This window comes from Scomber scombrus, chromosome 6 (assembly GCF_963691925.1).
Source record: "Scomber scombrus chromosome 6, fScoSco1.1, whole genome shotgun sequence".
Lineage (NCBI taxonomy): Eukaryota > Metazoa > Chordata > Actinopteri > Scombriformes > Scombridae > Scomber > Scomber scombrus.
The window spans coordinates 10,623,040-10,649,264 of NC_084975.1; the positions used below are offsets into that span (position 1 = coordinate 10,623,040).

At 40.3% G+C, this 26,225-nt stretch overlaps 2 protein-coding genes across 6 annotated transcripts in view; both read right to left on the bottom strand.

The window, feature by feature from the left end:
• si:ch211-1e14.1 (UPF0606 protein KIAA1549) overlaps window positions 1-12,411 on the bottom strand; it is a 33,119-nt gene extending 20,708 nt beyond the window's left edge. Inside the window, exon 1 of the mRNA XM_062420856.1 lies at window positions 12,279-12,411. Within this exon, the coding sequence (XP_062276840.1) occupies window positions 12,279-12,411 (133 nt within the window). The remainder of the gene's footprint in view (window positions 1-12,278) is intronic.
• A 3,217-nt stretch (window positions 12,412-15,628) lies between these two features.
• Window positions 15,629-26,225, bottom strand: part of hipk2 (homeodomain interacting protein kinase 2) — a 72,760-nt gene continuing 62,163 nt past the window's right edge. For 2 of the 5 annotated variants that reach the window (XM_062420069.1, XM_062420067.1), the window contains exons 10-15: window positions 24,729-24,859; window positions 23,514-23,678; window positions 23,024-23,347; window positions 21,900-22,144; window positions 21,659-21,819; window positions 15,629-21,458 (exon numbers count right to left, since the gene is read on the bottom strand). In XM_062420069.1, the coding sequence (XP_062276053.1) occupies window positions 20,994-21,458; window positions 21,659-21,819; window positions 21,900-22,144; window positions 23,024-23,347; window positions 23,514-23,678; window positions 24,729-24,859 (1,491 nt within the window). In that variant the 3' untranslated portion in view covers window positions 15,629-20,993. Of the gene's footprint in view, window positions 21,459-21,628; window positions 21,820-21,899; window positions 22,145-23,023; window positions 23,348-23,513; window positions 23,679-24,728; window positions 24,860-26,225 lie in introns of all 5 variants that reach the window. The other 3 variants (XM_062420068.1, XM_062420065.1, XM_062420066.1) reach the window with 2 other exon arrangements.

The following is a 26,225-nucleotide window of genomic DNA, read 5'->3' on the forward strand; positions in this document are numbered from 1 at the left end:
AAGCTGATTACAAGGATAAGGACTAGACTGTAATTCAAATTGGGCTTCTTCCAGTGTTGTCATTCACACACCAAATCTGATTTATTTTGCTCATCTACATAGGGACCATGACTTGATTATAACTGAAAGTAAGGTTAAATATTCCCTTTATCTATATTTTTCTGTCAATGGTTACAAAGACCTACAGTAGTTGCTTTTATAAACATGATATCCTGATACCAGCCTTAAAATTCAATTGTAAAATTCAACTGTAATTCCATCAGTTCTAAGACTTCACATTGTACTCAGTTTTGACAAATGTCAAGAATTAACTAACCAAATGATTTCAGGAAAAATAGTGTAGCCAAATTGTTTAACAGACAAGTTGTACATGAACATGTAAAACAATGACATTACATCAGTGAAATAACTTTAGTTTGAAAGGGCTGTGTTGGGCTAACTCGACCCCAAATGGCAAAAATGAACATTGACCATGAGTCATTGTAAAACTCGTCACCTCAGGACTGAAGGTCACAGAATGATAAATATACGGCATAGTAGTAGAGTACGATACTTCATTGATTCTGTACTAGAAAACTGTGATGGATTTATATCTCTGGTGGATCTTATAGCCTACCTCTTGTGACCTCGGTCTATGTTTACATAAAATCAATACTTCATTGACAGCTGATTCAGAAACTGCAACTATTGATACCAAGCGGGATTGGAGATCTATAAAACTGTGAGCATGGTTGACCAGGAAACACTAGTTATTCAGCCAGCTTATTGACCTTGCTACTAACTAGAGCATGAACAAAATAAACGGTTAGCCAACTGACATTTACCACTCCACTTTATACTTGTTTGTGCTTGTTGACTACTAAAAAAAATCATTAAGCCTGATCACTAGTCTAATTGATGTCCCTTTTGCCTAAGTGGAAAATTGAACCATTCATCTTGAATAAAATGTCAAAACGAGGCGGGAGTGAAGAAACACACTCGCAGGCTACACTTATAAAAAAAAAAGCTGACAACAAAGTTTTCCTCACTTCCAGTTTTGACCTGTGGGAATATGCTGGCCTGCACGCACTGACCATATGTCCCAAAATGAATGAGTGGTCGTTCTAGCTCAGCACCTTGATGGCCTAGGCTTTTTACGGATGCACTCTGGAGAGAACATCTCTTATCCCTTTTTATGGTGCCTGACCCTAGAGTGATGGATGGTGCAATTTTCAGCTCATCAGGAAGCAACTCTTCCTCTTACACACTACATTAAAATCCTTAAGGATGACATTAGACCAGCCAAAATGTAGGAATGGTAAATGTGGCATATGCAATTTATCTCCAACTTAATCTGAATGCCAAGAGCCTTTATCTTCATATTGCATAATATAGTGTACCATGCATGATTTAATTTGGGAGGTGACTTGTTTACATGATATATGAAGATTATATAAAGTGCTAAAGAGAAAGACGTAAAATAATGAAAAAATAATTCATGGTAGCTGTATAAGTTTGCTTCTTTTGTATGTGGTTGATACATTTTCCATAGGAACATTCAGAAGTTTCATGGTTCTGTTGACATGGTTGCCTCTATACTACTGTGACACATCAGATATACAGAACAAATAAAGGGGGATGAGTTAAGGTGTCTGCTTACATTAAAACAGATGCTATCTTTCGGTTTTGGGGCTACAGATGATCAACATGTGTCATGACCAATGCTCATTCCTACATTAGAGTTATATGCCTAAACAAACCACATCAAGGAGAAAATATAGAATAATTCTTTGAAATAAGATCAACGTGGGCCACATGTCTTGACTTTGTCCTTGAAAGTAGGTCTTGAAAAGAGCGACCATTATCGTCACTGCCAGAGGCAAGCCACCAACAGCCTCCACAAAGTGACTCAGCAGTTGCTGGTAATGTTGTCGCTCTTTGTAGTCGACAGAGGCTCTGCAGAATCATACACACTTGAAAATAGCCACAAAATCAGCTGAGGAAGAAGACTATTTTTAACAGTGGGAGCAGAGCACAGATCACTAATAAAAAAGCATCATGAAAAAAAAAGAATATACTTCTGGAGCATCATCTTCAATTGCATCGCTTCATACAAGCAGACTGCCTTTGGCTTGGCCCAAGAGAAAACTCCCAACTTAATTATAACCTACTCTGGTACCTTAATTGAGTCAGCATGCTATTATAACAGAGCCCATTGGAGAAGACTTGGAAGGAAAAGCCAAGACTTTCTTCTCTGAAGGCTCGGCTGTGCTGCACATTCTCCAAACTGCTGCACAGCTCCTCGTCTGCTGTGCCAAGTGTTTGAAACCCAGAGGGGTAGCAGATGTACGCACACACACACACACTGAGAACACTAAATAATATCCTTAACCATTAATATGAGGTAATCTGGTTGCCTGTTTTATATGAGCTGTTCACCAATGGCCTGAATCCTCTGTATTGTGAGAACGTTTTTACTAATCATAAGAATAAAGTGTGGAAAGGACAAGCCACAGAACTTGGTGTGCTGTACTCTGTCAAGTCCTACACGGCTAATTATAAGAAAGAAACTGCATCAACTTGTATCAGAATCTCAACTACTGCACATCAACATCAGAATGGGACAAACAGTTCAGTTGTCAATGTGATTGTAAATGTGGTGCTCTGCTCGTTAAACCATCCAGTATGTTGACCGACTTTGCACATTTTTTTTGAATCTGAAAGTAAACAACAACACATTTAACATTTTACAGAAATATAAAAGACCAAACAAAGACTACTTGGGCAAGCTTTGTTTGTCTGAAGAGCATGCTGATGTTTGAGGTCATACTGTGGCACATGACCCCAAAATGTCATCGCAGCTCAGCGCTTCCCCACAGTGACAAACGCATTCAATGATCGTCACATTTAGGACGAATAAACACAAATGAACGGATGACAAACCATCCAGCTAACGAAGACAAAGACTATCATTGGCAGGTGATTGATGATAATACTGATAATTGTACTGATGATGACAGTGGTGAGAATGGTGATGACGGTAATGGTAGTTAAGGACAACATGCTCTCTTTGTTTCACAGTGAGGAATAGTACTCAATATATATATATATATATAAAAATAAAAAATAAAAAATAAATAAATAAACCTTGCCAGTCAAAGCTGAATCATAACTGCAGAAAGACCTGGCTGGTTATTTTTAATAATTAAGCATGCATGGCCTTAATACTTGAAGATTAATCGTAGGTACATGATGACGGGCAGAGCTCAGCGCGACAGACAGCATCCAGGCACAGAGCGGGTGAGACAGGCCTGAGTCGGGGCTGACATTACAGTAGGCGAAAACTAACAAAGGCCTTGAAGATTAAGCAGCGCTGCCACCTGTCCCACGAAACACGAGTGTGTCACACTCGGCTGGCCGCTCATTGTTGAGCCTGTCGATGAAACTAAGCACTAAGACCCTTGCAGAGGGACACCTTCAAATATCAGGTCACAAGCACATAAATGTCAAGTACTCAGCTCATGTTAATTAGAGTATCCCTGTGCAGCTGGTCCTCTCCCTGCTTAAACTCTCTCTCCCAGTCAGTCACATATTCACTTCCTGGAGTAGATGAAGCATTGTCACAATAGATCCTAACATCAATTGCAATAATGACTCATTACAGACAGAAGATTAGGCAGTTAATGCATTTGCGTAATTCAAAGAGATAAACTATATGTAGGGATCACAGGTTTATTCAGATTAAATTTGGTTATCAGAAATCAGTCATAATTAATTAGAACAGTAGGGTTTCATTTACATTAAATCCACCTTGAAGCCCCACCCTGAAAGACAGGAAAATGATAACCAAGTCACTGATTCAATCTCATAAGTGATCTTCAAAAATGTTTGTATTCCAATGAATGATTGAAATAGTGAAAATAAGTGTTTAGTGTCTTATAACCTTGTTGCAGCAGGGTTTGTAACACCAAGGAAATAACTTCCAACAGTATTCAAGCAAAAACCACCAATGTGACTTCTTGTTACAATATAACAGGTAGCAACTATGCTGCCATAGTGTGTGCGTGTAAAACAAAAGAGAACTACAAAACAATATGGCTGATTCAAACCATGTGCAGTGTGTGAGATGACGTGTGTGGGTAAAAGGGAGACACAAGGTAAGATGGCGAAACTAAGCAGGAAGGTTTGAATACTGACCGAAGTTTGGCCTAAAAACCCTTTATGTTACTCGACCTGTGGGCTGTGTTAGAGAAAGAGAGTCTTACTTTGGGCTAAAATCACTACAGTGAGTGAGACCCAGTTAAGGAGAAGGGTTGGATCAATCAACATGAATACTTCTCAATAAAAATAGCAAACTTTATTATTTATACCTAATAAAAATCCAAAGCACACAGTCAAAACATCAGCATTCAGCATAGCAATAGCTAACTCAGCCCAGATGTCAGCTTTATTTGATGAATGTCTTATTAGACCAGATGTGTGTGTGTCCGTCCTTTCCACTGAATTGTGTTGAGCGGGTGCAGGCGTGTGGTCCCGGCTGTCCTGACTAGTCAGCTGTTTTAGAGCACGTCTCTGTGAGTCCAACATGTGCAGCGATGGAGGAAGATCAGAGACAATCGACCGGAGAAATGAAATGAACATGATTGCCATTTATTACTTAAAAACAAGTGTGTGACTTGCGGTAAAATTAACCGATTGAAAACTAGAAATATACTCGAGTAGTAAACAATGCCTAAGATTTTACTCTCTATCTGTGGCCAAATGATAAGGTAAGAAACATGAGGAGGCCATGTCATTTGTTTTTGTCTGATCAGCTAGTCTCTTTCAGCCTCGCAGCTTTGCAAACCAAGCCGAGAGAGAGAAAGAGTTTATTCACTGCTTTTATTGATATGTTGATGTCATAGGTCACAGGCCACAGTGAACAATGTTAGCTGAATATCCAGGTGTGAAAACATGAAGGATTCTGGGAGACTGAGTTCAACGGCTTCCTTTGATCTTCCAGAACAAAGAACATGTGGTCTCCGTCACCATCTTGGATGGGACGGAGATACTCTACAGTGTAGAGTATCTAAAAAAAAAAGTATCACTCTGCTTCCTCATAAAATGTAAACTACCCTGTGTAATACCCTCGTGAAATATGTGACTGTAAAAAAACATTGGCAGTCTCATTACTCTGGCAACACTGAAGAATTAATGCAGTGTGATTTTCATTCATTCATTACATGAAAAATCACAGGCAGATGAGATTCCATTTTCAGTGTCCGAAATGAACTTTTGACTCACCTGCCAAGTGGACTGTAAAAAAATCCACTGGCCAAATATATTTTTTACCAAATAAAATAATAAAATTGCATTTTTGTGTCACATATACATTAATTTCAATTGAGATAATAAAGTATTAATAGCTATTAGATTAACGGCTAGCAGCAGACCAGCTGCCAGTGACAGTTTAGCGGAGAGCTGCGATGTTGAGTAACTGATGTGTAGTACGGATTACGACACATCATGTGAAACTAGGAGTGTTTAAGGCAGTCTGTGGCTGTTTATCCAGTGCTTCTACAGTTTCACAGACGCATGTGAAAAACACACAGTGTAGGGACAAACACAAGTCATTTCGAGATGACTACTTTGGTAAAACATTTACTGCCAGTGTGGCCTTCTGAGATTCACTTGCCAAATGGAAAATCCCCAAATCTCATTTGTCACTTGGCTGGTGTTATATATATATATATATATATATATATATAGTCTAAAAGCGAAATCTCAGGGTTAGGAGGTTCTATATCAAAATCACAAGATCACAAAAACCCAATTTAAAAAATATGATATAAAGAGAACTGTACTGTATATCAGTTTTGCTACTAGGATGTCAAAACTTTGAACCTCAATAACTCAAAACACGGTGCAGATGAAACGTTATGATTGTGAGGCGTCGATTTGTCTGTATTTAAGCAGACGATTCACAAAAAAAGGTTGCTCTGCTTGTGGCTTGGTCGGTTTGTTCTGTCTCAGTTTATATATCCGGTTGCGGGCTTGGATCACTGCCAGCAATCATGTGAAAAGGATTCTGACAAGAGAGGGATTATTACTGCTGTTGGCTGATTTGATGTTCCTTTATAAAATCCCTACAATGGAATACAAAAAGAGGGAACAGCTACAGAGACCGTGCTGGAGGCAGACACAACTCCAGGCATCTGAAATAGCACTAACCCATTTACACAGGATGGATTCTGGCAACATCTTATAAAATCAGATGTGAGATTATCACAGCTCTCCATTAATCTATATGTGTGTCTGACTGTTGAGAATAACTCTACTGTGTCTGAATAGACCAGTTATTGCACATACAAATGGAGAAGAAGAAACTCTGGTGTTCCTGTCAGTAGCACATTTTTTATTTTGCTTGTAACTTTTTTTTATTTTGCTTGTTAATTCCCCCCTACCAAACAGGATGAAAACAATCTTTTCTTAAAGGGGCAGCGAGTTGGGTCATGTTTAGATAGATCACATAACGGCAATACCTGTATAACTTTATATCCTCATCATCACATGAAACATACTCCTTTGGGACTTGTGGTATGCACATGACACAATGCTTGCATGTATACAGGATTATGATATCCTGAATAAACATTTTATGCAGGATAACATAATTGAGTTCAAAGAAATTACACATTTTATGTTTATATTGATGACACATTTCAGAATATACTTTTGAAAGTTTGGAAAAATAAATCTGTATCTTGAATGTAAAATCTACAGATTAAACAAAGACAAATGTGAAAACTGTGAATGAATAACAATGCATAGTCATTTTACTACAAAGCCAACTTCAGTAAAGCCTCAATAAATACAAACAGATGTAAAGTACCAGTCAAAAGTGTATCCAAACTTTTGACTGGTAACATCCAAGTAAGATAAAATGTGATTTAGGCTTTGCTTTCTTCTTATGAGTACTGATCCCACGGCTGAAACACAGTTAACATGACAGTGCCTGTCTGCAGACAGCACTTTGCTGATGTCTGGAAATGAATCATCCTTCTGGGCTTCTTTAGCTAACCAGACCCCAGGCTAACTCAGAGAAAGGAAAAGGTCTGTAAGTGAATCTGAATCAGTGTCCTTTCACACAGTGAAATGGGCATTTGAGAGTTGACAGACAAAACAATTATGTCAGCAGCAGCGTTTGCAGAAAAAGTTAAAGACAACAAATGTGTTTCTGTCTCCATCTGCTTTCATTACAGTGACTGCATAAAAGACCAAACATGAATTGCCAGCTGAAAGCTTGAGTACACCCATTCTCATAGAGGAAGAGACAGTGTTTCCAAGCTAAAGGCAAGGTGTATGGGCTTGACAACAATGCTGTATAATAACATATACATATATACAGAAACACGCACTACAAGGATATGAATACTAATATTGTACAATACTGGGCATTTTATAACTTTTTATTTTTGGAATAAGGTTACTGTAACAGCTGTGAAACACACGTGTGCACAGAGTAGCACACATACATTCCTGTGAGCGTGGAGAAACCTGAGATACCAATTACAGAACAGTCTAATGACATAATTTTCTATGTTTGCCAGACTCCTTATTGGAAAAAAGAAGTAATTTAATGGTTGTGTAATTTGAAAAAAAAGGAAGAGAAAGAAGAAAGGGTCTTTTTGGTATTAATGCTAGCTAACTACAACCCCACACATGGTTCTGTTTTCAGTTGAGCCCCTTGCGTGACTGGCTCTTTTCAGTTGGCAGGAGCTGTGTATGCTGAGTGCAGTCGAACAATCAAGATATGGCTGTGTTGACATTTGGTTTATCGGGGAAGCTTTTACAACGGGAAAGATTCCATTGTTTTTATCAGTGGAGTTCAATTAAATCAAATTCTCTCTGCCAAAGCTCGAGCAGCCCCCCCGCAGAAATAAAAATAGTGTTTACTTTGTAGTGGTGCATTTATTATAAACCTACACAAGTTGCTTTCCGCTGCATTTGCTTGTCGCATTCGCCCTACGTCAAACAGTGAAAGATTAAAGAACAGATTTTGCAACAAAGTGAAATAGAATATAAATAGAGATCAGGTTTGAAATGCTATCCAAATGTTAACTATTGTATAACAGGTCAATAAAGGAAAAGAACAACATGAAGTTTTTATAGTTGGAGAGTTTGCCAACATCTACTGTAAACTAATTCAATAGTGTGATTTGGCCAAAACTGAGCATGAAAATGGAGACCTGACTGAGGTCATGCCTGCACTTCATCAAGTATTCATGTGACCCTTGTTTTGTTTTCTTGGGGGTGGAGGGATACTTTTTCTTTTTTTTTAAGATAAGAGAGAGGGGAGTGCAAGAAAGAGGGGAGCAGGATAAGGGGGGAGAGGAAGGGTTGTATGAGAGGCCGACTGATTCAGAGGAAGAGAGGTATCAGAGACACACTGAGGGAGTCTGAGTTAAAGGTATAGTTAGCTACAAGGTAAAACTAATTTTCCCAAACATTTTCAGTGAGTCTTAAGAGATTTGTAGAATGCTGGACTACTTTTTGACAATTTCAAACAGCATTAAAAGATCCACAATAGACATAAACTCACCCAGGTCTCCACAAAATTCATGCCAGGCTACGGTGTGATCAGTTTCACAGAGTGGAGTATGATGGTGCCATTCATTAAGAAAAACCCTACACTACCATACGTAACACAAACGTGAAATCTGTTTAAACTCCTTCACTTTCTGCAGTCCTGATTTTCTTCGAAAGACAGGAAGGCAAAGACTTGTAACCAGAGAGGCCCAGAGGACTATGTCACTCGGCACCCTGCCTCAATCTTCCCAGCACAAGCCACTCTCAGGCTTTTGGTCCAAGGAGAACAAACACTGTTTATTGGGTTAGGATAAGCTCTCTTGGAAGGAAACGGTTTTGTAATAGGTCTAAAAGTCAATATGCGAGTAGAAAAGAGAGATGTGTGTGCAGCGTTCAGCAGAATACTACAGCTCGGTTTAAAAGTAGTTGTGGGATGTTGAAAGGTCCGAAACCAAATGATTCAGCCTGGAGTGGCTCGAAAGAGGCCGGGCTGAACAGCACCATCTGCTCTGATAAATATATAAATAATCAGCTTCAGTTCATCAGAGCACAAAGTGATTCAGGATCATCACAATATGGCCTCAATGTTGCCTTCTGTCAAATTGTGAACTTTGCATTGTGCATTTCAAGCTCTTTACACTGACAGGCTGTTAGCACGGCAAACTGTGAGCCCAGTCAAGGCAAAGTATTTGTAATAAATAAAGGTTCACTGGAAGCTTGTGCTCTAACAACTTTTGCCAAGAGAACTGTTACTTGTTAGATTGCAGTCTGGAGGATCTCTGAGTTCATTGCTTCAGAGTGATTTTAACAACAGCAGCTTACATTCGGTGATTCTTTAACATCAAATAGCAGCATTCAGAAGCTCGTGAAGTGGCATCGCAACTAGTTTAGGGGCCAATTCTAGTCCAATATTCAGATTACACAAGTGTGATGTGAAAACTTGAAGCCTCCAGGACACAAACACAGAGAACGGACTTTACAGTGAAGTAGGAGACATCCGATGGCCAGCTGTTAACTTCTGAACATGAAAATATTTGCATATTCATAGATTTTTTAGTGAGTGAGGAGTAAATGTCATTTTAAAGAATTAAAAGTGGAAAAACAGATACAGATACACACCGTTTGAAGCTGAGTATTTTTTATATATCTACAATATTATATATTAAACTATATCTATAATACATGTCCAGAGGGATATCTAACAAGCATCCTAAAACATTACCATTGGTGATTTCTCCTTGTGTAACCATAATTAATTCAGAAGAAATGGTAATTTATCTGTTTAGTCATTTATTAATCCATGATTCATGATTAAAGCATTTTTTTTCTTTACAAAAGCACACAAACAACGTCTGTACTAAGTTTGGACCACTTGTAGGATACTGAAACTGCAGTGGAAAGCTGCCTTGGTAAAACCCAAGAAGGGCACACAAAATCACTAACAGATGTACATTCACTGGTCCCCACTACAGTGCCTTCACATCACCACCTACCAGTATAATGCTGGTAAAAGGTAAAAGTGGACAACTACAAAAAACTACATACATGAGATATGCATGATATATACTTTTTTTTTTAATTGCAGCTGACTACATGATTACTTTGATGTGTGAATGTGATATATGAAAATATTATGATAGACACTAATCATGAAGTCGAAGAAAAACATTAAAAAAAAGTGGTTTTCAAAACACCGTCATTGTCTGTTATTATTGACCCACCCTTCCACTGTTCTCACCAGAGCGGAATAATGCAGGGACGGGCCAGTTGGATGATAAGCAGAGCCACAGCAACCAACTGCTTTCCAATTGGTGGTCTGGTCAGACTGTAGGCCTGGTGTATGCAAAAGTACCCAGTATTTGGCTTTTGATAGTTTCTGCCCATTGATCTGCAACTGGCTCCCAGCTCTAATGAATAATGAATGGCCATATTGTCATCCCACACAGATCACATTTCACATGGCAACCGACTGCACTTGTAATTAGCCAGGACTGGCTGCTGATGGCTGGGTTTGAACTTGCCAGCCATTGTTGAGCAGAGAGAGAGAGTGAGACTGTTGAGCCAAAAAAATTGCAAAGGCACTTTATGATGCCATATAAAAAGTTTTAAATTATACTCCATTATTAAGTAACTTTCACTTGAGATCTATGATATAGATGTAGAACTATTTCTTTCATAGAAATGGAGCCGAGGATAAAAAAAACAAAGAGAAGCAGAGAAGTAAAAAAGAGGGAAATGACTGTATACTTTCAGGTCTGGAAGAACAATTAGGTCACTATGCCCTATTCGACCTAGAAACTATGAAGTGTGCTTTTCTGAGTAGGGATGCACAATATTATATTATATTTGATTATTTGCCAATTTCCAAGTCAATCCAATACTGATATATTCCTCGAGAAATGTGATAACTCATGTTATTCTAAAAGTAGTTTAACAAGATCTTTTGTGTGACGAATGTTTCAATCTGAAATAAGACTTGGGTTGATCAGGAGTAAAGAGAAGAAGGTTGATATCCAACGGCAGCAGATGAAAAAAAAAGCTGCAAATGGAGGTGTTATCATATGATTCTTTGTTTGTTTGTTTTATTTTTAGATTTACTAATTCCTGATTTCCTGCAGGCTTTCACCCTGGCATTTACTACATAATCCTATTACCACATAATATCATGAGTTTATCGCTGCCCTTAGAATGGGTTCTTTTTTACTGGGCATGTGTAGGGGGAGGGGTGTTGGTGTTGGTTGGATCATGTCACTACTACGGTTGAAAACACAGATCAAGATTTGGACCCTCTGCCTTTCCCTAATTACTGGAAATTGGTTTAACTCTAAAATCTGTGTAGGGACACAGCCACTTCACTACACTTGTAAAAATCCTGAATCAAACATGTGAGTGTCCTCATTATCACAGCTATCCAAGGTCATGCTGCAGCCCTGATTCTGCTCACAATCACAACCAAGACATGACAAAGCTCACACTGAGGTAAACAACTATACTGACGGCAAAACAAATATATACATGCCATCTAACACTTTATTCATTTGTATCGGGAAGGCTTAAAATATGAGTGTTGGCAACAGTGTTAGGAAGGCAAGCTCAGGACTGGAAGGACGCTGGTTAAGTTGGCCTTGAGCAAGGCACAAAATATCCCAAATGGTACAGCGCAGCTGCTCAGTGGCCCACAAACAAGGCTGTGGTTGTACTGCTAGACGTGACTGTGTGTAACTGTGTCAACTATCGCTGAAAATGAGCATTCATGCTCAGCAAATCCACCCTACGTCAATAGAGATTTTTAGAATAAATGGATGGTTAAGTCTTAAGATAATTAATGGCAAACAATTGCTTAAATCTTTCAGGTAACATAATTTACTGCGACCCTGTACAGACAAGCAGAATAGAGAATAGATAGATGGCTTTAGGCTTCTGACCTATCTTTAACCCAACCATGAGAATGAGAAAAAGTAACTATTAAGAAATTCATCCATAAAGACTAAGATCTCGATTATGCTTTTTGCTCTTTATCTTTTTGCTTGAAAAAAAGATCATCGTAGTCATTGCTGGATTGAACTGATCGCCTAACAAGTGCAACTTGCACTGTACTGGGTGTCTATTGCTTGTCAGCACTCTTCAAAGGTGCCTGAATGTTCTACAAGATACTGATCGGTGTCACTTATGTAACAGAAGGTAAAAATTGTGGATCGTGTCGTGCGAGTCAGCGAAAGGTGTTCACTTACCTGCAACTGGTGAGTCAGCTGCGATCATGGTTACCAACATCGTCATCCCCAGGAACACTGCACGCTGGCCATGGGCATGCATAAGAGCCTTGAGCATTACCACCAAACCCACAACGGAGACTAAACCTGCCATCATACGGCGGGGATATGGTCAAGGCATTTCATCCACTTAAGAAGAGAAGAGTCATTCCGAAGAGACCATCAAGGTTTGGGGTGTTTTGAACTGGGTGGTGGTGCTGCTTCTGGTTGCCTTTAGTTTAAGGCCCCTCCTTGTGTGACATGTGCTTGCAGTGAAGAATGGCTGTTTGAACACAGAAGAGCAACAGTGTGACACTCAAAACAAGGCAAGCGCATTTTACAACCAGAACAACCCTCCATTAATAAGCCATTAACTGTGAAGAGACACCATTAAACAGGGGTACACATTTGTATATATTTTTTTTATATTTCTTATATGTGAATTGTATATATGTCATTCATTACTTCATTTGTACTTTTTCTGTGTATGAAATGAACACAGTGTCTGTTCAAATAACTCAAAACCTTTGTGTGACCATATCACACCCTTGCAAAGCACACAAAAATGACAATGGCTTCTGTAATAACATAGAGGCTCATCTGAATCCTAGCAGGATAAATCTGCTAGATATGACAATCCCCTTTTTCCGAGGAAACCAGCTTTTTCTATTTTTCTATCGGCAGGTATTTCTAAGCCAAGAAGTTTCTGGTGCATTACATTAGGTTTACCAACACAGATTTGTTTTGTATTTGGGAAATGTATCATTGGCTACTGCAGGGACGATTGTAGGATCAAACTTTTAAAATTTGTGTTAAAAGTTAGTGTATGTAAGTATTAAAGAGCTACAATAATTATTTCTTTAATTTTTAGGGGTGGGGAGATCAAATTGAGGGTGTGCTAGAGCCCCCCTAAAAGGGTCTAAAATCGCCCCTGGGCTAGTGTAAGTGCTCTGTCACATTCACTCTCGCACATGGCCAGCCAGGTCATTAGAAGGTAACGTTAATAACTAAACAGTTGGATCCAGATAAAATGATCAATTATAAACGCATTAGGTCCATTTAACAACTTTAACTAACTCTAAATAGGCGGTTAAACGTGTGACGTGGTGAATAAGGCAAAAAAAAAATCAGCGCACATAATGCCCACACAGACTTCATCCCTCGGCTGTATAGCTAGCTCTCAGTCTCATCATGAAACAGACAGTACAGCCTCTTGTCCTACATCCCGTCCCGTTACTTACAAGCTTATCGGTCATGTGGCTCTTCATAAGGCTCGACAAAGCAGGTTACATCCCTCATTCGAGTGACCAAACGAGCTGCTAATACGGGTCAGCTAATATACTTTGGTAATATTCCCCAAGCTAGCTCTGAGTGCATAGATAACACGATTTTTTTCCTCCTTTCCCACAGCCATTCCTGTCAGCCAGCTCATAGCTGCGCATTCAGACTTACCAAAAAAAAAAAAAAAGAGAGACGGAGCTCCAACTCTATTAAATCCTTTGTCCGGGCAACGAGAAGATATCCTTGAATGAAACAAAATACAGTCTGAGGCCTCGTCATAAACCTTCATGCAAGCACCTGCCCAGGCTTGAAGTTATTTCAGTATAAACGTATTCAGCTGATAGCTGGCTTTCATCTGACACTCTTTTGGTAACAGTTACCTTCTCGTGTCCTGAGGATCGGGTTAGCCCCGCCCCCTGACATATCTGATTAGTTTATCATTGGCCCAGACCCGTTCTCATTGGCTGCAGCGCTTTTCTTTCAAAATGGGATTTAAAAATTAGGTTGGTCATCTCCGTCTAGCGTCTGCGGCTTCCACGGCAACGTTGTCTCATGCGATGATGCACATAATGTATAACGACGGACTGCAATATCTCTTTGAGCTTCTGAATATAGTGTATCTACTTTTCCTACTGACATTAATCATCTTTTTTTTTACTGGTTGTTGCACCCCTGCGTGCGTGCGTGTGTGTGTGTGTGTGTGTGTGTGTGTGCGTCGCCTCGTTTCTAATTTCCTCACCATTTAGAGGCCTTTTTAAGCACAGTGTTTGCACATAATATGCCTAAGTGACACTGAAATTAACTGGATCAGTTAATCGTGATGCAACATTTCATCTTTGATGCAATGCAGTCTATTTGTGACAGCCAGGGAGTAAATGCACCAAATATCAGAGAACTTGCAAAACCCGAGTCATAAACATCATGCATGGTAAAGTTTTCTGGTTGAAAATAAATAAGGATGTTGAGCATAATCTAATCACGTCAGTGCCAGGGTATGTACATTAACATTTAGGTACACACCTCCATCTAGTGGTAGTACAGCATATAATGAAAATTACAGTTGCTGTGGATTTAAATTGTATCATGAAATCTTCTCTTTTGAGAAAATGACTTAATTCCATAAGAATATGCTTGTTTTGTTAATATAACTACTGACTATTTTTTTTACTTGATAACATAAATACATTTTGCAGATATTACTTCTATACTTTCATGAAATCAAATATTGAATGCAGGACTTATTTCTACTTTTAGTTAAGTAATGGGTCAGAATACTGCCAACATGTTAATTAAGGTTATGTGTGGTGACTTGGTGGTGACCCATAGGCAACAATATCTCTTTGTGGAAAATCACAATTTTTCCGATTAGTTGATTAAATAAATCCACATTCATGGTGAGTAAGGTAAATTTTACACAGATGGCCCGACTTGCCAAATCACGGGTAACAAATCAGTTTGATCTTTTATTTCTTCTGTGATGTATTACAGGAGTTACTAAACCAAAACGCACACCTAATCTAAAACACACACACACACACACACACACACACACACACACACACACACACACACACACACACACACACACACACACACACAATAGTAAAAAAACAGGAGACTGGTGCTGTGACTTAACAGTTTAATGTAAATCCAAGACAAAGTGTGATTACATTTCTACACATATACAATATGCATATGTGAGCATACAAATTCTCATTAATAACTCGATTCACCTCGGAGACCGAAAAAATGATCAAAAGTAACAGTGAATAACAAGCTATAACATAGTTCACCACAACGCGAGCCCCTTCTCACCCTACAATTAGTAAAGAGGACAATTAAAATAACTATATTCTTCTATTTGACGAAGCTGTTTGTCTGTTAAAATCCTCCTGTAAATTTACAATGCTATCATTAGTTTTTTCGAAGCCTAATATAAATTCACTCCATTTTTCTACAACGAAAATGATTAAGAGAAGCACACAACATCATAATGGTAACACAAGCGCTTAGTAGCAAGTACTCAACTTGTTAGGAGGTTTAATTAATCCTTCTTCTTATTGTCATTATTATATTTATTTAAACATTCTATAAAGCCAGTAAAATATCCATTCTCATAACATACTTAATAATATTAGGCTAAGGAGCAGGGTATACATAGAACGCTACATCAACAGATTGAAATAATGAGACATCACACCCCAATAAACAAAAAGTAAATAAGAAAAGACAATTAACCAAGAAGTATACTAGGAAATACTGCAGCACACATTAGCTTTATCGACAAAGAATGAGATTTTATACCATTGAGAAACCATACAGCAATGGACACAAAAGGGGGGTCAGGGTTTGATGCACTCTTAGGTCTTAAGAAAATGTAAATGAATGGATGTTATTACTTGCATAAATGTTGTTGTGCAAGTAGCTATTTCAGAAGTTGAGCTGCACTGATTTACAGATGTCATTTTGAGGATGTACCAAAAATGAATTGTGTCACTTTTCAAATGTGACTTTGACATGTCTTCTAGCTTCTAGCTAGTTTTTTTAGTGTTAACAGGCAAATCTGACTTTGAATGCAGCTTTGGTCTACCATCTTCAGATTCCATATATTAACACTACAAATATCACTATTTTTTGGCTAGAAATCCCTCTGAAAGTAGATGGGAAAAGCTACAATTTCCATCATATAAATTAGACTAAAACAATACAACCCCAAATTAGGAAAATCAGCTTGTAGAAATCTTTCTGTATTCTTGCCTGGTTTTAGAGAGATGGAAAACAATCATATTTCAATCCGTTTTGGTAAATTCACATGTTGCAATCACCTGACTCTCTCTATCAGTGATGGCATCAAACCTTGACCACCTCACCCTGAATTCCCCCAAGGAATAGCCAGCAAAGGAGCAGATCTCCTTAACAAAGGTTTAAAAAATAAGAACAAAAACAACCACTCTCATCCAAAAGGGCTTTAAGAATGTTCGTGTAGCTAGATTATGAATTTCCAGGTGACAGAAAGTACATCAGCGCATGATTTATCCACCTAACACCTGTTCCTAAACCTTTTGTACTTTGGGAAACAGCTGCGACTTTTCCTAATGATTTATATAAGCGTGTGGCTTGATGTTGCAGGTTATCTGTTCACTTCTGGCTATGCTTCAAGTCACCTTAGAGGAGTTTGTCCGAAGAAGACTAATGTAGCACTGTGTGCCATACTCTCAGGAATGTTTCTCAGTGTTTCCAAAGCTCCATTAGGAGGAGAAGTATTCACGATAACACCACGAGCAAGTTGGAGTTGGAAGTTTGAGTGTATTTAATGCCAGGTAAGGAGAATGCCAGGCTTCATAGAGAGTGAGATGCTGCCTTATATAGTTTTCTCTAATTAAAATGACGCCTTAAAGCTTTGGAGGTATTGTTGGTTATTTGGAAGGCAGTACTCTAACAATAAAGTCGCTAGCTGGGAAGGCTACGCTCACCTCAAAAACACAAAACATCTTTACACTCTACTTAAGCACATTTTGGTAATTGTAAGGTCACTCGATCTACATTAATGCTCACATTTCTGATTCCCCTTTTTTTTATAAAACACAAAACATTGGCTATGTGAAACAGAGTGATAGACAAAGGTATCATACACATCAAGTTATTTTCCACGATGTTGAGCACACAGGGCTTCTCATAATTGGGTATTTCCTTAGAGAAAATATAGAACCTCTCCTAATCATGAGGATAGTGGTAATTTTACATTATTTCTCTCACATGGGATTTTGCTGGAGATCAGATGTATAATTATTGCATCATGCATGGCCACAAATGGTGTAGAAATTAAATTAAAGGTCACCCACTGTGAAAGATCTAAAGCCATTTCAGATGTCGCAAGTCACGTATTACATTCATTTTGTGCAGGTGACCGTGGTTTTAAAGGTATTGTTGGTACATTTTTTAATTAATTCATTTTTACAATTCATTCTATTAAATGGCACCCTAATGTAAAACAAATTGGGGGCCAAGTGTGAGGAATAATGAAAAGAAAAAAAAGAAAAAGCATAAAAACAGATCTTATAGTTGAATGTCCAGAAACACTGTGGCAACTCTAAACAAATGAATGACTGTGCTGTATGACTTAAGTATGTTAAATCCTCCCTGTGTACTTGTACAATGTATACACACATGCATTCGCTTGCGGGTAAAGCAACGTGTCATTAAAAGCACTTGTAAAGCGTTTAACAATGAAACCAGAGGTTATTGCCTGTCTGCTCTAGCAATGCTGTGGAGAATTGCTTGTACTGTACTGTGCTGTGCTGTACATGGTCTATCTGTTGAACTCTTTGGTGGGAGGAACGAAAGAAGTCAGAGTGTGATGACGCTGTCCCCGTGGTAACAAGAGAGGGGACAGGACAGCAGTCTAGCATGGGTAATGCCAAATTCCCTCAAACAGTGGAATGTTTCAGTAGTCTGCCTCGTAACAGAGGAGCTAAAAGATTTCAATGGAAAATCATCTCCCTTATGCATGTGTGCTTAGGCCCCGGTGACCAAGAGTAAATTAAGTCGATAATATAAAATAAAAAAACAACAACAACAACAACAACAGAACAGAGAAGAATGACGTAACCAGCAACGTACTATGTAATCACATCTTTAACTGCCTGGACCCAAGGCTTGCATGCTGGAGCTGATGGGGAGTGGAGAGTTTTGGGGAAAACAAGTACCAGGACGAAAGACCACTCAGGGGCCCATCAAGAGATGTCTTTTAAGAGATTGTTGGATTTCAAACCTGGGTGTGGCATCCTCAAGCTGGACTATCTAACTATGTGGGCCCCATTGGATTATCATCACCTCAACACTTACTATCATCAGCAGTGTTGCAACACTTTACACAATTTCACCCACCTCCACGGAATACTAAATATTACTGTACATCAATCCCCAGGTTACAAAATAGAAATGAGCCTGACATATAATAAAAACACACACACACACACTCTGATAAAACATCCACAAGAATTATTGCAACAATCTCTAAAAATAAACACAACATGTACTACAGCCATGTCAAAAGTTCAAGATAATGTTAAGTTAACAAAAAAACAAAAAAAACAAAATCACTTCAAATGCAAGTACTATGGCATACCATGAAGGAGAGGGGGGAAGGCTTTCACTAAACCACCAGCAGTTCTAATGTGCCCACTTCATGAGGACAATTGAACAAAGGAGATTATTTGTATCATTGGCTACAATAAAATGATGTCTGTTAAATCAAGCAGCAAACACATAAAGCGACAGCCCTATTGGTTCTCTAAGTGTTCAGGTATCCCGTTCGGCTGGCGTGGCGATGTCTGTGGTGTACCTGGTTCGAAGACAAATGGACAGTGGCAACAAATCGAGCTTGTTTCCACAAGATGCCCTTCCAGGTGTACGCTGTGGCGTTTCCCTTCTGCTCTGTTCCTGCAGCTCTGAGATGCTACCCAAACCTCAAGCGCAACAAATAACTTCCAATTATCTTTGCTGGAAAAAACGAACGACAACAGCAACAATGACAACAGCAAAAGGATTCATGTCACATTTCATGGTGTGCATTCAGGTAAGGTAGTGCCCCTGCGGCTCCTACCGACCAACCGGGCTCAGTGTTACTATCAACCTGCTCAGTGCCAACTTGCTATCATTTTAGTCCCATTTAAGATAGAGAGTTTCACCCTGTCCTCCACAGTCCCTACCTAAAACTGACCCTATGCTTTCAACCGGCCCCCTCACTCGTGCCTACACAGTGTCTCTCTCAAACAACCCTCGATACAGGCTATCTCTAGCCTCACAGAATCACCCTCATTGCAACAATCACTTTCTGTCAGGCCCTTCTCTCGGACTAGCTTTAAACCTTAAAACGTCCTCTACTGTGTCTCAAACATTGTACTGTAACTCATTCCTCGTACATGAAAACTGAGCTAATATCTCTGCTGTGTGATCACGATGCATGAATTCCCTTGTGTGAATAAAAAGACAAAAAAATCCCCAAACAAATATATTCCAAACTAAAGCCACATTTTGGGTGCCACTGTGATAAAAGGTTTACGGCTACAGCTATACTGTACATTTTCATATTTACATTAATATCCAGAGCAAATGTAACAAGAATTTATCTATGACTTTGGTAAGTACCCCAGGCAAGTTATCTCATGCACACATAATAAAATAGCTCAGCTTGATATCAATCTGACATTAATCTTCATCAACTATAGTATGCTGTCATTAAGGACAAGAAACAGCAAGGGCTGAGCCTACACCTGGAAGAGAGCTACAACTGCCCCGACTAGGATGTCAAACCAGGGGGGGAAAATGTCTCTATGTATAGCTATAGTCTCTTGTGGCTTTCAGGATCCAAGCCAAGTAAACTGTGTCGTTATATCTGTAAGGCACTACGAGGGAACAATGGTCAAAACCTAAAGACTGAAGAGGGTTTTTAGGAAGTGGACTACACACGCATGGCTGACAGTAGCACACACAGACAATCACGTTGTACATGCCTATGTTATTATAACCACTTTGTGCAATCACATTGAAAAAAGAGGAACAAATAAATCTATTGGTATCAGGAAAAAAAAGAAGTTTTCTTCTTAAAACAAACAGGTGCAGACTGCTACATTCTAAGAACGGGGCCCAGCTAAGACACCTAGCTAAAACTGAACTATCGTCATAAAGGTGAAACATAAAGTAAAATATCTATAAATACACTAAAAAGTTTGTTTGTCTTCTGTTGGTTATATTTCCAGAAGCCTCCTCGGCTGAAGAAGGTGGAGTGGGGGGAGTTGCCTCTTTTTTCTCCCCACACCATGAATGATTTGGAAATATTAAGACAGTTCAAGGCCATCAATATTTTTTTCTTTGAAGAGCAGCAGGTTTCCGTATTTCACCTTCACCCAATTCTCTTGGGATTCAAAACTTCCAGTCAGTAACCCCTGTTCAACAGTCACTTCCCAAATTTAAGAGGGGTAAAAAAAAAAGAAAACAAACCAGAAAACCTCCACTGTTCTAAAAGGCCTGTTTCAAACTCCTCTGTAAAACTAATGAGACATTACTTTCCTTATAAAGTAAAGCATAGTAACGACAAATAAAAGCAAAACTGGCCCTTTCAGGGAAAAAAAATGTAAAACAAAACACCTTGAACTGTACCCCTCTGAAATTCAACCCCCATTATTCCCTTCTAGAGAGGCTGTGAATCTTTTTTTTTCTTTTTCTCTCTGTCGTTATATCTTCAAGTTATTCGTGACAGTTTCATGAGGATTGCATGTTCCTCTGTCTCTGTTTATGTCTGAGGTTGAGGAGAGGATGTCTAGGATGTCGATGGGGCTCAGGGCGGGTGGGGCGGGGGCGGGGGGGTAAGCAGCAGCGCTGGGTCAGGCTCTCCAGTGTCAGTCAGTGTCTTCTCTAGAGGTAAGGGTACTGGTTGACCTTGGTGGGGCTCAGCGGGTATCCAGTGTAGACAGTGGAGGCGGGTGAGGCGCTGATGTAGGCCTGGTGGGCAAACTGGGCCTGGTACTGGCTGTGGTGTAGGGTGGGTGAGGGCAGCACGCGGTGGCCCATGCTGACCGGGACCTGGTGGACGATGCTTGGGGGGTAGCTTCCGTGCTGGACTGCATGGCGCGCTGAGCCCTGTGACGCCACCAGGTGGGCCACGGTGCCAGTGGAGCCCAGAGCAGCAGGGGTTGTGTACGTGTAAAGGTGGGGCTGGCTGGGTAGGTGTGTGGCAGCTAGGTGCGGGTGGACATTGCCCGTGTGGGAGGGGCTGTTGTGATGGAAGGAATACGGGGCTTGAGTGGCGATGGTGGGGGTGATGTAGGCCTGCTGGCGCCGATGACCTCCGTTTCGCTCAGCTACCATGTGCTGCTGGGCCTAGAGGAGAAGGTGGAAGAAGATATCTTAAACTGGTGCTCAAGGAAGGCCTGGCAACTTACATTTTTGTGATTTTCATATAATCATTTCAACTGAAGAATTCATGGCATGAAACCCTATAAATCCCAATTGGATACTGTCAAAAATATATACACTGAGAGTTTGGATACCTGAGGTTCCCTTTTCACGTCCCACCATACCTGGCTGAGATTGAGAGGCTGCTGCTGGAGGGGGTGTGGCCCTGAGCGCTGCTGTCGGTAGGACCCACCTCCAAGCACGCCCCCTGGTACGTGATTATTGCCAGACAGCACTCCATTGGACGATTTGAACTTGTAAGCCGAATTCTGATGGTTCATCACATCTGCACAGGAGATGATGCAAGTTAATACCTCAAAGTATAATATTTACCAGCTAACTACTGCATGAGGCTGTGTCTCTTACCTGGCATCAAGCGCTCACACTCATTCGGGACCTCACTGGATTGGGTTTTGAGAGGGGGGAAGATGATGGTGCGTGGGTTGCCATTGTTGTAGTTGTCCAGTATGGTGGTCTTTGTGTCGTAGCTGTTGTTGTTGGTGGGTCTGGACTCCACAGTGTAAGGGCTGTTGTTGCTGGAACAGTCGGAGTCGGGTGAATCGTGGACCGTCACGCAACTGATGACATTCTTTCTTTGTTTAGAAGACGAGCTGGAGAAAATAGAAGGGCACCAGAGAGTTAAGTTACTGAGAATTTCAAATCAACTGCGATAACTTTAATATTAATGCTCAGTGATAAACTGAGTCAACTAAAGGCCACTGTAACATCAAAACTATACTAGTATTTATCAGTATCTGATAGTATGTCCTCCCTATAGCTGTATATCTCAACTTGAAAGTAGATATATTGTGAGCAGTTATACTCCTGATTTGTTTTGTGAGGTATAAATATGTGGTCACCGTTGCTTGCAATTTTAAAACGCTAACTTTTCATTTCACTTGTGTTTTAGTATAGCAATTTATACCACTTGGGCGTTGTCACTGCCATATCTTGTGTCAAATGACTGTGTGGCTATAAAACTGACTGATCAATGGTCACAAAACCTGAACATCCCAGGAATTACAATTGACTTGGATAGAGTAGTTGGGTATTTTATTACTCTAGATCAAATCAATTTTATAGTCGTACAATCCTTTGATAACAAAAACACAAAGATATGTCATTGATGTGCCTGTATGATGGTATGCACTATTTGGAGATCCAAAATAAGAGATAACAGTAAGATAAGATAAAATACAGCTGGCCTCTTAGTTTTGCTTTCAATGTTGAATGAAAGCAGATGTATGTCATGTTTTTTGAAAAAGTCTTTGTTGTGCCTGTCTTCTGAAACTGCAGCACTTTGTGGTGTGTTTATTGTGAAAATTCATTTTGCAATGACTGTAAAATCATGATGCACCTTGCAGCCTGCAAATTTCTTACATCCATAACAATTTTCAGCGATGAAACTTCTCCATAAGCACTGGTAAACCCAATGAAAGCCTGTATGAACTGAGCTAAAATATAAAGACTAATAAAAACTCAGAACTGACCTATTGTTTTGTTTGTGGTCATCTTCCTCATCTGTGTCACTGCTGATGGTAATGATGCTGACTGCAGGGCTGGGCGTATCGGGGATGATGATGGTCTGTCTGGGGACATGGTGCTGGTGCTGGTGGTCGCGGGTGGTGCTGGAAGCCTGCTCTGCCTCGCTGGCCCCCCACCCTCCGCCCCCACAGGGCTGCGGGGGCGGGCAGTTGGAGGCCGAGCCGTTCTGTAGCACGGCGCAACGCGGGGGTGTGTTCTCCTTCACCCGCTTGGAGCGCTGCGGGGACAGCACTGCCTGTGAAGATGACACCTCATAGGCTGACATGTTCCTTGTAGGAAGACAGAAAAGGGTTGAGTGTTTAATAGAGGGGCAAGAGACAGAGATGATGAAAATCTGATACCTCCACATCAAAAGTCGAGCAACACCATAATCTTATCATGAGCTACTAGGATGGTGATTTACAGTAATCTAGAGTGACCTGAGTGTTATAGTACCTCGCAGACATTTGGTGCTGTTTATTCTTTTTGGTTGATGGCTGCCTCATAACGTGTGCCACTCCCACATTGAGCGTCTGGTTGGATGGGAGTGTGACGTGGCCAGCTAACAAGGCTGGCTGCTGCATGATGGGATTATAATGGCTGCCATGAGGGTGGGAATTCCTGTAAATTTGACACAGTTTCATGTTATAATAATAATAATAATAATAAGAAGAAGAAGAAACAAGGAAATCAGATACAAATGCATATAATAATGGGGAATACACTGAAATATCAGACAAGTTAAACTCAACATAGTATGTAAGGAACAAGACAGACAAGTAAAGCATTTCCCACAAAGGCCAGCAGGTGGCAGCAGCTAACTTTTCTAAAGAATCCGGAAGGCAGAGAGGGAACAAGTGAGGGAGAGAGCAAAGAGGGAGAGCAGAGGAGCTGACACCAGCAGCTGTGGAGCGATAGCTCTGCAGAGGAAGTGCGACACTTTCCCAATCGTCTCTCTGAGGACAGCAGAGCTGCCACTGGACAGGAAGGGAGGGAGAGACGAGGAAAGAGAGGAGAGGAGTAGGGGGTTGTCTGGTCACAGATGGACAGCTCCAAATGAATCTGAGCATACATGGCCCCAGCAGCCCTCCACATACACATTATATACCAGCATCCTCCTTATCTCCCTGCAGATTGCCTTCTCCCATCTATACATCCATTTATCGAGTTATCCCAATGACAGGCTACACTCAACATGATGTCTCTACATGTACATATATTCCATCTCCCTGAGGTCAGTCTGTTCTTATAAAAGCACCCGTGTTCATGTGGGGACTGTGATTCATTGGAGATAAAGGACAAGCTGTCAGGGAGGTACAGGCTCCTCGGTCAATCAGTCTCATGCTGTTCTATCTTCCTATAGCACATTTTGACCTATAAAAGCCATAAAACCACTGCTGTTTTTTGAAATGAGTTTATCTGACCTGAACTGCAAACGTGCCCCCAGTATTATGTGTATAAACTTAATTTTCCATAGTGCTTTTTAAAAAAAAAGCTTTTAAAATATATCAAACTGTTCAGATTTATTTAGCCAGCTTAATCCTTGTGTAAAGAAGGGTGGATTCAAAAACTGCAGGCCACATTGCACAGATCTAAATAAATGCTCTCTAAAATCAGTAAAGGTTACGACTGGCTGGGAGCAGTTAAAAGTAAGGGAGCAGTGTTGTTTACCTCCAGTTGGCGAGAGGCTGTGTGCTGCTCATGGAGTCGGGGATGACAGTGGCATGCTGGACTGAGGTGTGGGTGAGCTGCTGCCAGGCTGGAGGCAGCAGGATCTGCTGGGTGCCGCTGGGCCAGGCCTGCTGAAGTGGGAGAGAACGGAGGGGGGGATAAACAAAGAGGGGGATAAGATAAAAAGAAGAGATTGAAAAAAATAGGAGACACATAAGTGTTTCATAGGACTGCAAAGTAACCCAGGACACATTTTACTTTAATTAAATATACATTTATGAACAAAGATGACTCGTTGAACTTGGCTGATTAGTTTGAGGGTGTTGTGATAAATTACAATATCTCTTCAAAAGTGCATAACAGCTGGTTTAAAGCTAGTGGGCATGCAAAATGAACTCTGCCAGCTTCAAGGAGACATCCATCGACAAAACAGATAAGAGCAGGACTTAATAAAGATGTACAGCAGCTCCTTTCTTTGTGTACGTGCGTATGAGCGAGCGAACGAGTGAGCATATGTGTGTGCGTCTGCGTGTGAGTGTGATTATGTGTTTGACTTGAGTCAAATCAACCTATGTTCTAATTAAATTCACAGGCTTATTCAAGCTGTGAAAGAGGCTACTTTGTATTTCTGAAGCAGAACCGAAGGAGTATCAGGCATAATATGCCCCAAGATGTGCCAAGATGAGTGTGCGTGCATGCATGCCTGAGCGTGTTTGTGTGTTACTTTGTGTGTTACCCTAATAGTTTAATGCAGTTCTATTGATTAGCACTTTAATGTCAGAGCTAATGAATTGTTCCTTTAATACCATTTGCACATCTATTTACAACAGCATTGGTATGTGCTGCAGCACACACGCATTTAAATGGAGAGAAAGACAAACAGAGAGAAGAGAAAGAGAGAAGCATCATACAAAATAGAAAGCAGTTTCTCTGTGCATGTAGTGTGGTAACCTTTTTTTTAACCATTATCCTTTAACTTCATCTTAACTACTCATATATTTGCTTTGTTTTGCTATTTCCATAATAATCTCACACAAGCAGCTGTTTCTTTTGCGGATATTGAACTATTCTTGTCTGAGACAGGTTGCAGTCTCCAAACCAGTGAGCCTGTGGGTGAGGAGCTTCAGGGGGCATCTGCAGGACAGCAGAGCTGCCTTGTCTCTGCACTGATGACTGACGTCTCTAATGGAACATTCTGGAGCTGGAGATGGTCTTTACATCCAAGACCACATCCAAGGCCTTTTATCAACATGCCATTAAGAGACTCTAATACATCCATCCATCTCCTGTTCCTCCTCCTCCTCCTGCTCACTCTATCTCCATTCCTGGCACTCTACATGCCCCTCTCACTAGGACGTCTGCGTTGTGTAACCAGCTTGTCTGCCCTGAAATGGTAACCCAGTTAAGAGGCCATTTTCTTTCTTCTCCGAGAGCCTACCATCACTATCAGCGGCCCACCGCCTCCCACCTCGACCTACACTCCCCGGGTGAAAACCC